This window comes from Diabrotica undecimpunctata, chromosome 5, assembly GCF_040954645.1.
Source record: "Diabrotica undecimpunctata isolate CICGRU chromosome 5, icDiaUnde3, whole genome shotgun sequence".
NCBI lineage: Eukaryota > Metazoa > Arthropoda > Insecta > Coleoptera > Chrysomelidae > Diabrotica > Diabrotica undecimpunctata.
The window spans coordinates 136,338,334-136,350,895 of NC_092807.1; the positions used below are offsets into that span (position 1 = coordinate 136,338,334).

The 12,562-nt window shown below is 32.7% G+C and overlaps 1 protein-coding gene across 4 annotated transcripts in view; it reads right to left on the bottom strand.

The window, feature by feature from the left end:
- Positions 1 to 12,562, bottom strand: part of Mmp1 (Matrix metalloproteinase 1) — a 151,617-nt gene that overhangs the window by 23,964 nt on the left and 115,091 nt on the right. For all 4 annotated transcript variants that reach the window (XM_072532778.1, XM_072532777.1, XM_072532779.1 and 1 more), the window contains exons 4-6: positions 6,661 to 6,902; positions 6,020 to 6,573; positions 2,682 to 2,966 (exon numbers count right to left, since the gene is read on the bottom strand). In XM_072532778.1, the coding sequence (XP_072388879.1) occupies positions 2,682 to 2,966; positions 6,020 to 6,573; positions 6,661 to 6,902 (1,081 nt within the window). The remainder of the gene's footprint in view (positions 1 to 2,681; positions 2,967 to 6,019; positions 6,574 to 6,660; positions 6,903 to 12,562) is intronic.

A 12,562-nucleotide genomic window follows, 5' to 3' on the forward strand; every position in this document is an offset into this window, starting at 1 on the left:
ACATATATACCAGAGTCCATGTAATTATCATTATTAATTTCCTTTTAAGTTCTGATTTTTTCCTTTCTAATTTCTGCAATAAGCCAGAATTGCGTTAATATGTAAATGATTAGTCCTGTAACCTGTTTTGTTCTCTCTTTAGAGATATATTATATCCAGTGATGTTTTTCTACAGCAGGTCTGTTTTACTGTTTTTTTTTGCATAAACATATTCTACACTCAGATGCAAAAAAACGCAACAGAGAAAATTTTGGTCAAATTAGAAGTATTTCAGTTTTTTTTTATTTTAGCCCTATTTTGATGATTATTTCAGCAAACTGTCTAAAAATTTATAAATTTTAATTTAGTATAGTGAGTTTTTTAATAAAATTTCCACAGAGACATCCTGTGGAATAATTCCGTTAATGGATTTTCGCAAAACCTTATTCGTCAGTTGCAACTATGTCTTCTAAGTATTATGTTTTTTGTTTCCTGTGAAAATATGGATGGGTTCATTTTTAAGAGCGAAATTACTTTGCAACCCACAATTTACGACTTTTCCTATTATTACCATTATCTTTTGTATTAATTTGTAATACGACGATGGAGGCTTTCGTGACTGATAATGCATATAACAAAGAAAAACTACTAAAAAATAACTTACAGTGCACAGATTCTAAATATGCCGGTGGGAGATGGCTTCTATGCGTTGTATTATAGTTGGTGTACGAGAGAAAAAGTTTTCGAAATAATGAAATAACAAATTTTATATTATTATCTGTTATTTCATTATTTTGAAAACTTTCTCTCATACATCGACTATAATACAGCGCATAGAAGCCATCTCCCACCGGCATATTTAGAATCTGTGCACTGTATAATTTTGTATTGCCTCACCTAGTCTCTATATAACTGCCTGTACACGTCGGCTCATGTTGTCTATGAGGTTCCGAATATCATCTTGCTGAATGTTTTGCCATTTCTCTTCTAAAGCCAAGCGAAGTTTGTTAATTGAGTCTGGTACGACTTCGCGACCTCTAATGTTTCTACCAAGCATGTCCCAAACCTGCTCTATTGGATTCAGATCTGGCGAACACGCTGGCAAGTTCATTTTATTAATACCAAATTCCTCTAAATATTGCGTGACACACGTTGCAGAGTGGGGTCGCGCATTATATTGTATTAATAGAAAATCATCGCCGATATGTTGAGAAGAGGGTACTTCGTGTTTCGCTAAAATTTCCTTAATATACCGGTAAGCAGTCAACGAACCTTCAATAAATACCAATTCAGTGTGCGCCTCTAGGGATATTCCTGCTCATACCATCACCGAACTCCCTCCATGGCTAACGCGGGGACTGAAAGCGCACTCCGCAAATCTCTCTCCAGTTCGACGCCATACTCGTTCTCTCCCATCTGATGAATCAAGACAGTATCTCGTCTCATCCGTAAAAATAACATTACTCCATTGTCCTAAATACCAATGTAAATGTTCTCTGGAAAATTGTAGTCTAGCCATTCAGTGCCGTAGAAGTAATTTGGGCCCAGTTGCTGGGCCCAAAAGTTGTAGCTGATTTGTTGTTTGCACCGCTGTTAAATAACGATCACGCAAAGCGTTGACTCATATAAAACGATCATCTAAAGCGGTAGTTTTGTGCTTTTTGCCAATTCCCGATTTACGCTTGTTTGTTCCAGTTCGTACAAAACGTTCGACTACCCTTTGGATTGTAAAGCGATGAGTGTGTAGTACTCTAGCCACATATTCATAATATCGCCCATCTTTAACCAGAGCAACGGCTTTCGCACAATAGTCGACACTAAGAACCATGATCAATCATAGGTTAACTAAATGTAAGTGTCAATATGACATAATGATAACAGTCACCAAATCCACCTCGTCGTATTACAAAATAACTCTAAAATAATCATAATTAAATAAGTCCTAAATTGTGGGTGGCAAATTCATTTGGCTCTAAAAATGAACCAAGGCATATTTTAACATGAAGCAAAAAACACAATGCTTAGAAGACATGGCTGCAACCGAAAAATAAGGTTTTACGAAAATTTGCACACGGAATTATTCCACAGGATGTTTCAAAGTTAGAATAATAGAACCACGTTTTAATTAACCCCGTACAATAAGTAAAATATAAAATTTTATCAAAGAACTGACTATACCAAATGAAAATTAATAAATTTATACACAGTGTGTTCAAAAAATTATCAAAATAAGGCTGAAAATAGGCTTTTTTTGCATCTGAGTGTATATGCAATTACATTAAAAACTAATACACTGTCAAGTGTCTTTTTCATTTTTTCACATGTTTATTTTTGATGTAAAACATCTTAATACGGAGGTTTAAATCTGATGATGCCATAAGAATGTTTTGCTATGTTAAGAGTCTCCTGCTCTCCTAACTCTTGGACTCTCTCTAGAGAATGTAATATTGTACAGTGACTGTGTTTTATATATTGAAAGTGATACTAGTGTTAATAAAATTAATATAAGTGAATTAACTGACGATACTGCTGATGCTTAATAAACTTTATCTCATCAAGTCTAGTATAGGTATATCGACCTAAGTAAAAAGTGTCAGTATCAATTAGGCATTAGGCATTTCCACACTATTACATTTCAAAATATTTTTCAGATATCTTTTGAATACTGGTTATGAGTAAGATTAATTAGACTATATAGTTACCTATAATAAGCATTATTTTTGTAAAAGTAAGTATATCCGTTGGTCCACTGGAAGGCCGCGTCAATGTTATTTGGGATTCCGTCCCAGTTGGAGATGGGTTTGGGGTAATTGCTCTTTACGGGAGGTTTTTGGGATGGGTCAAATCTCCAGAACTTACTACCCTTGTAGAAGTATATTTTTCCGTTACCACTCCATACTAAAGCTGAGTCTACATCATCAGGTATTCCTGTGAAGCCTACAGAGATCTCTTTTGGGTATGCGCCGTCGGGTTTCTTTCCCTTGTACCTAAAAATTGTAATTTTTTTTATATGTTACAGTTATCAATTAGAACCTGATATACCCCACACATGATATCCGTCTTCATACAAACTTGCGTTTCACCACATACAAAGAAGAACGACAAACAAACTGTTTCTCTGCATACCACTACACATAAGAATCGTAGGAAACGTTAATGAAATATTGAAAAAAGTAATTATTAATGAACAAACTGAAATTACAAAGCGGCATTCACAGATGTCCAGCTCTATATAAGCCTTTAGTGCTTATAATGATGGCCAGACATGTGGAATGAAAAACCAATCCAAACAATTAAATCCAAACGTAAGAATAATGTCAACTACAAACACCAGAAAGCAGAAAACAACAAGAGATTATCATATGATTGTAAGTCGGACATTCAGCATTAACTTACCAGCATCTAATAATGAAAAATTAATACCCAAATGTTCCTACAGTGAACGCGCAACACGTTATTACAGAGTGTCCTCACCAACAAACCCTCAAAATAAAGTAGTGTATTGGAGGGACCGGGTATATTTAAATATTAAAAGTGAAACTGGAACAAACCATGAAGTGGAGATATCCAGGAGTGGCTAGTATACCTGTTGAATACAAAGCACGTGGTGTTCGTGTGTATTAAGGTATAAAAAATGCTTATTAAAAGCTTAAAATTTTTTATTTTAAAGAAGATCTTTTCGGAATTAAATCATTCCATCATCAGTTTACTAAAAGAGAGAGTAAAAATACCAATATTAAAAAACAAGTAAGATAAAATTTAAATGTATAGAAATGACACGTTGGTTTTTTACTACTTACATAAAAAGTTGTTAAAAAATATTGTATGGCCACATAAAAACATTGGATTATCATTACCATTTCACTGTCCAACACTCTCCGAATCAATCAAAAACACTATCCTGAATTCTGTTGAAAATATTAAGATTTCCTTTAAAGTTAACAATAAATTGAGTAGATCATCATGCAATAGAAAGGACTCTATTGACTTCAGCAAACGCAGTGGAGTTTATAAACTTCAATGTTCTGACTGTGATGCCACTTATATTGGTAAAACTTGTAGATCTCTAGTAACCAGGGCCATGGAACATTCTAAGTTAGAGAACACTTCTTCTTTTTCCCATCATCTCAAATATCACAATCACACAATCAAGGTACCAAATGATATTTCTCTTCTTCATAACATCCCAGGTAGAGATTATCTCAAACTTGACCTTTTTGAGGATTTGGAAATAGTCAAGGAAAAGAAAAACAGTCCCAATTGTGTTAATCGCCATACCAGCATCAACAGAGACTTTGTTCCACTTCATCGACAATTATTTTCCCGATCTAACTTTCTTTCTGATAACTACACATCCAGTTTTACTTACTTCTACATTTCTTTCTATTTTCCCATAGCTTAATATCACCTTATATAATCCGCCATACTTAACTCTATTCTTGTCACCATTAATACACTAACATCCCCTTTTCCAATATCCAATTTCCCATCCTCTCCAATAACTACCATCTAACTAATCACACAGGTTTTCTTATAAATACTCACTTTACATCTATCAATCTCTTATCACAATCAGTTTCAGTATCCCCAGCTTACATCTTTACATTCATCTTCTATTTCCTTTTCTTTCTTTTTCTTTTATTTCTTTTTCCTCGATTCATCTACCATAAATTTCAAACCAACTTTTATCTATACTTACTTCATACAAGGAAACAATTAGGTAATAACATTCTTTTTGTCGCCTTTATAATGATTTATTAATTTCAACTATCTTAAATTTTGCCTTACCCTGGTATACCAAATTTATTTTACATCGCATTCACTCATTGTTTTACATTCTACCACCTTTTTAAAATACCAAAAATGGCTATTGATTCTACTACACACAAAACACAATTCTTCACTAAAAACTGCATATTCACAAACTTAAGCACAATGACTTTTGCTCCTAATTCATCATTCCACTTGACATTGACGGGTACTAACTGATTTTTCATACCATCTTTCTATCAGTTAGCCCAAGACTCCAGAACAGATCAGAGGTAATGTAAGTCGATAAAACCTCACCAGCTACAGGGGGTCATGTAAGGTGCCCCGTGCCCCCATTTTCAGTTTTTAATAATCAACAAGTTAACAGTCTATTGCATTTACCTTGATAAATACCATGAGGATTATATTTTAATACGGATGTCCTTCCAATGTTTTTATGTGGCCATACAATGTTTTTTAACAACTTTTTATGTAAGTAGTAAAAAACCAACGTGTCATTTCTATACATTTAAATTTTAACTTACTTATTTTTTAATATTGGTATTTTTACTCTCTCTTTTAGTAAACTGATGATGGAATGATTTAATTCCGAAAAGATCTTCTTTAAAATAAAAATTTTTAAGCTTTTAATAAGCATTTTTTATACCTTAATACACACGAACACCACGTGCTTTGTATATTTAAATACATACTAAATTTTAATATATTGAACACAGCTTAAGACCTCAAAAACTCCAATCTAATAAAAATCTGATATTAATAATATATATTATAACACTGTAAATATATCTTTAAAATCCTCTAATAACCTATTAAGGTTGGTGCGATAATTTCCACATAAAAACTTCTTGGTTCTTATTTTTTTTCTTTTTTTAAGTCTTTTACAGATATACCTAATTATAAAGGCAACATAGGCTATATAGACTCTAAACATTGGGGAGAGATGTCAAATCAGTTACTGATGCATCGTTACTGTGACCATACAAATAAATATGTAAAAGATAACTCAATCTGACGAATTACGCAATCGATACTCAACCGAGTAATCGCAGTCATTTCGGATTTTAATGAGCATTCATTTGTAAAGACAATGAAGCTGGTTTTACTTAGTAACAAGGCAGACACTTAACACACACACACACACACACACACACACAAACTACAATACATACACAACTACAAGTTAACCTTATATTATATGATATGTGACTGGCTGTATGACTAATAGTCCAAGCGATAAAGAGAGAACTTGCAAAGTTGAAGACTTTACCTCCAGTATTTAGATCCTTTGAAGAAATAAGTCTTTCCATTTTTGTAGGTAAAAGCAGCATCTATATTACCAGGCAATCCGACCCAGTAATCAGAAATCAATTTTGGATATCCAGGTGCAATACTGTCATCAGTCAATCTCCAGTACTGATCCCCTTTAAAAACGTAGGTGTAGCCTTCTGCAGAAGTAAATATGGTGTCAAAGGTCGGATTGTCGCACAAAGTTTGATCTGTTCCCCCGGAAGGTTTAGTCTTAGGTACATTATGGCTATTATCGTAGTCGCTGTCCTGATCGCCGTCGTCAAATCTTGGGGGGAATTTGTTGGTTTTCTGCCCATAAAGTGCTTGAATTCCTTCAATATCGTCACTATCTAATTCAAAATTTGGAGCGTATCCTCTATAGAAGGGAGCCATAAGAGCTTGTCTAACATCTGAGTGACTAAGACCAAGAGAGTGGCCAAATTCGTGAGCGGCTACTTGGAAAAGATTTGTACCTCTGTAACTATTTATAGACCATGATTCAGAAGCATCAAAGTGAGCATCTCCTCCAAAAACCTAAAAAATATATACATATAATCTCTGACTGTTTCTTTATACTAAATGTATTTTAATACGTAATTTATCTTAAAAATGCATATTTACAGGAAAGTAGGCATGAGCCAAGGTACCACCAGGGCCATCGAAAGGATCTCCATCACCATGTTCACCATATTCAAATCTAATTTCTATATGTACTTGACCACTTTTAGGAGTAAATGTTAAGTCAGTATATGTAGTCCATACGTCAAACGCTCTTTGTACTTCTGAATCAACATCTGCACGTTTTAATTTGCTTGGATATTTTGAAATTTTATAGGTCAGATCCTTTACCTTCCATCTACTACCTAAAAAGAAAAAATATTTTAGCATCTAGTTCTATTAAAAAAAAATAATAATAAATAGTTGGTGGCCGATAACCTGAAGTAGAATAAATGCATCAGTATCTTTATGCTTTGTGGACCTAATAATAAGGCAAAATGGCGTGCTCAATATTTAAATACAGTAAAAACGCTCCTGTCGGTAATAATGTATAGAAGAGACAAGATGGTTCTTTGATTTATAAAATAAAAAAGTAATAACTAAGGTCAACACGTGATATCCATTTTAACAAATGTGAAGTAATTACGAATGTTGATGTTCTTTATCTTTATATGTTGTGGGTTACTCGTACTACACTCGAAAATTCCTTGTCTAGTTTGTTTTTGCACCGTGTGATTCCATATGGTAGGTATTTGTCTTATATCCCCCTTTTTCTCCGGGTTTCTCTGGACTTTTTTGTGAACAAAGATTAATATTAAGACTAAGAAACCAATTGAAAGAAATCGCAGAATTGAAGGAATACAATAACATACCAGCAAACGAATGGGAAAGATATCTGACGGAACTGTTTAAAGCAAAGGAAAATAATAATCAACACAATAACGTACCTGAATTAAGACACGAAATAGAAATCAGTTTTCAAGAAGTAGAGGTAGCCATAAATTCCCTCAAAAATATAAAGTCACCAGAACTAGACGGAATAACCAACGAGCTTCGAAACATAGGGAGATAAGAGAAAGTATAACCCTACAGATGACAAAACTTATACAAAAACTAATATTGCACTGCATGATACCAGACGCATGGAGAAACAGCATAATGATACCAAATGTTCAAGAAAGGAGATAAAGAAGGCCCAAACAACTATAAAGGTATAAATCTACTGAATACCGCACTTAAGCTTACCACAAACGTCCTAACCAACAAAATCAATAAATTAACAACTTTATCAGATGAACAACAAGGATTTAGATCCGGAAGATCCTGTGTAGACGACGTAATTACACTAAGACAAATCACAAAACAGAAAAGGCCATTGAGTACAATAAACCAGCATATCTATGTTTTATAGACATTTTCGATCGCATCCAAGTCGACGACGTCTTACACCTACTGTATAAAAGAAACATACCAATCAATATTATACAAACCATCGAAAACATCTACTTCCATAATCGAATACAGGCAAAAATAAATGGAAAACTAACACAGTGTATACCAGTAGTACAAAGCGGAGTCTGACAGGGTAAGTCGTTAAGACCATTTCTATGACGAAATAATACCAGCAGTACGTAAAAGTCATGGTTATAAAATGGGGAATAAAGAAATTCAAATATTATGTTATGCAGACGACGTTGCAATAATCGCCGAGACAAAAGACCAGCTTCAAAGATTAACACACATCTTCAATACAACAACCAAGAAATACAATATGATAATATCAGCAGAAAAAAACCAAATGTATGACAACATCTAAATACCAACTACGATGTAAAATCGATATTGATCGGAAAATATTAAAGCAGGAAGCAAGATTTAGATACCTGGAAAATAATAAAGCATAAAGGAAGGTTTAGATATCTGGGAATAGATATAACTAGTTACGAAGATATTGAAGAAGTAAAACAAAGCTTAAAAGCAAGTAAAGCGGCGGGATCTCTTAATGACACAATCTGGAAGAACAAAGACCTAAGACAAGACACAAAAACAAGAATCTATAAAGCAGCAATTAGACCTATATTAACATACACGGAGAAGACAAGATCTGACACATCTAAAACGAGACTACTACTAGAAACAACAGAGATGAAAATACTCCGGCGAATATCAGTGAAAAGTCTGTTTGATAGGCAGAGAAGCGAAAACATAAGAAGAGCATGCAATATAGAAGAAATAAATGGATGGGTGACAAAACGGAAACAGTAGTGGAACGAACACATCAGTAGAACACATCCACCAAATGGACGAAAAGTATTGGCATACCAAGAAAAAGATGGTACGATAATTTAAACAATCTAGGAGGCTAATATTGTAAAAGAAACAGGCTTTAAAGCCTACATACAAAAAGCAATAAAAAGAAGAAGATTAATATTCTTCTAAATATATAGTTAGAAAGAATCCTCTTCAAGAATCTTCCTTCTGGCTGTCCAAGGTATTCAACAATATATATCAAATGTGACGGTTCTTTTCCATCTTCCATTTCTATGTTGATGGTACAGCTATTGAAAGCATTTAAATATTGGATAAACAAGGGTTCGTACTACATTAATCTTTACATTTTTATTTCTATTTGTAAACGAAGAGTGACTGCATGATTTATAATGCTTGTCCATGGATATCTCAGATCTTTCATTGTACTTCCCATTCTTAAGTTCTTGATTGATATCCACTTGCTTTGTTTTAAAGATATATTTTACAATGTCCAGAATAAATAATGCAAGAATTTATTTATTGATTAATATTAAAATTTTGATGACATTGATGTCTTACTCCCAGTCCAGTTATAATAGATTTTATTTTTTATGTGATTTTGTTTATTTTCTAGTTTTGTAAATAAATTCAATCAATTCAGTATAGAAGTAACTTATTATAATATTATTTAAATTTAAAAGTCTAATATACACACCTAATAAATAAAATTGAATAAATCATAATATCTATCCACTTTATTGGTAAAAATTTGACAGAATTATCCGCACATTTTTTTAATTCATTAGAGTTGTTTTTAGTCAATTAATTTGAGATCAACGACAATGAGGAATTATGCAAATTATAATTCTTAAACAAAAAATTTACCGCATGATTCATAATTCTTAGTCAAGTTCACATAAATGTATATTTTACTATGTGCAGCATTACTAATGCAAGAATTTATTGTTATTATACTTATGAGTCACATGAAACAGGCACTATAAACCCAACCAATATAGACGCTATTCGTTGGTAAAACTGTTATATTTATATTTATTAACTATTGTTTTGTTTACGAATAGTAGGTGCAATTTATAACGTAAAAAGTTTCTGAAACTATTTTCTTGTGGCATCTCTAAGTTAAATATTGTGTTTATATGGGATTAAGCCACAGCTAATTGTAATGAAAAAAATTTAACTACAGTTGGACTGTTTGACGTTTCGATTTCCACTTCGGAAATCATTTGCAAAATATATTTTTTTTTAATTTCAAAAAAGAGTAAGCTGTTTTTTTAACCGAAAGTTGTTTAGGGTTTGTAACTTTATAGAGGTCACATGTTTGTTATTTTTCTTTAAATAATTATTTTACTTCAATTTTATTCATTAATTCATTTTTCATTCATTTCTTTCATTTTACCATTTTTATTCTAAAAATAGTTGGCGCTCAACTCTTCATTTAACTTTCTATTTACTAAATATTCTGTCATAATTTAAATTCCAATTTTAATTTTCACTTACTTTGCTACAAAATGTAATAAACAAAATAGATACCTGGTCTACGCGTGCTGGATTTGTGTTTTTAGCTTCTAAATCTATCTTCTAAAGTAATTTACTTTACACCAAAAAGCATAGACCTAATCTACCTTCTATAACACTAAACGGACTTCGTTTACAAACAGTTAACTATTTGACACTTGTTGGTATCACCCTTGATAAAAAGCTTATCTGTAGACAGCATATATTCAGGAACTTAAAGGAAACTGTGAGCAAAGAATCAATTTACTTAAATCTATTGCTGGCTACTCTTGGGAAGCTGATAAATAATTTCTATGGATAGACTATGGCACTATTCTTTATAAGGCATCTAGTAGCTCCTTACTAAAATCTCTAAACATTATTCAAAATACATCCTTACGACTATGTCTTGTTGTTTTCAAATCAAGCCCCGCTGAAAGTCTTTGTGTTCAATCTTCAGAACCACCACTCCATCTAAGAAGGCAACAACTTCTATCTTCATACTTTATAAGAATAATAGCAATTAGATTTTATCAACCTTTCAAATACTACTCCTATTTATACCACCAAGACAGCTTCGTGGATGCACAATCTTCCAATATTCAATACTGATTTATGCAAAATCAAAGAAATAGAAACTACAAACTCAATCTTTAGAAGATCCTTCCAAAACAACCTCAACTTAACACAATTTATTAAAATTTTGTACACCGATGCGTCTAAGAATAAAGGCTGTTGTGGCTGCACTGTGTCCACAATGACGATGGCAATAGGCTCTATGCGACTACCTAGAAGTTGCAGTGTTTACACCGCACAATTGTATTGAATACTCCAAGCATTAAAGACTTCAATCCATCAATAAAAGCAAAACAATTAACATTTGTACTGATTCTCTTTCCTCGATTCATTCCATAAGATGCATCGTCTCCAAATTCCACTAGTGCAGGAAATACACACCATATGTAACCAACTATATTCTGCCAACATAACAGACATAATGATCTGGACTCCATCTCATGTTGGTATATTGGGAAACGAAAAAGCAGACCAGGCTGCTAAAGCGGCATATTCTTCTGAGTCAACCTTCAAAAAGGTCCAAACTCACACAAATCTTAAGATCTTGATAAAACAAAAAATCCTCAGCTCATGGGCAGACCTGTGAAATAAAATAAAAACCAAGCTGCATGACGTTCAACCCAACTTATCTTGAGTCAATATGTCCTCTATGAACAGGAAAGAAAAATCATTTATTCGCCGACCACGAATAGGTCATAAACGTCTCACACATGGATACCTTATGGAATCAGAAAACCCTCTAGTAAGTTACTACGGCAATACCCCTGGTTTTATTAAACACGTGATAATGGACTTCTTCCAGTATGAATCTTCTAGAAACAAGCACAACCTAAAAGGAAATCTAGACATTCTTAGTGTTCCAAACCGTTTTGAGAGTGTTCTTAAATTTTTAAAAGAAACATGTTTAATTCAGCTAATATAAAAAATGCATGGTGATAACTTTTATTGTTCAACTTCTCCACAAAAAAAAATGTTCATATCAAATGCTTGTATATAAAATTAGTACAATGTTGTAAACTGTACCCGTGTCAATGACCATAAGCTATCCAGACACGTTAATTTTAAATAAAAAAAATGTTCACTTAATATTTTAATTATGATTCCTATGACTGTATAACATCCGAAAGGTGTGGTAATTGATTAAAAAACAGATACTTTGAGATATTCCTCCCATTAATGCAGTTGTACTATATAAATCAAGTTAGTATTCTACACAAACCAGAAAACTTCGAAACAATGGTTCCAAACAAATCGAAATTTGACCTAATATAGTAATCTCAAAAACGCCTATCTGATTGGTACGCAAGTTGACAATTGTAAATAAAATAATTAAATAAGTTATGGAGGTAGGTATTTCACAGGTAAGATAGACAGAAGAAGAGGCTTAAGTCAAAGAAAAACGTAATATCACAATTAACATAGCCTATTAGCCTATTAGCATGGCACAGGAAGAAAAAGAAGATGGAGGGAGACTATCTAGGTTAGCTAATAAACTTAACTCAAGCGGGTAATACTGCATATATATATAAAATTGAAGGAATATTCACTAAAAAACTAAACTGTATTAGAACTAAAACAAACTCGAGAAATAATAAAAATTTCTCAAATAATTTAAAATTACCATAATTGTTGGACTATAATTTTATGATCGGCAGTGTATGTAGTATAGTTATAATGTTTCAAT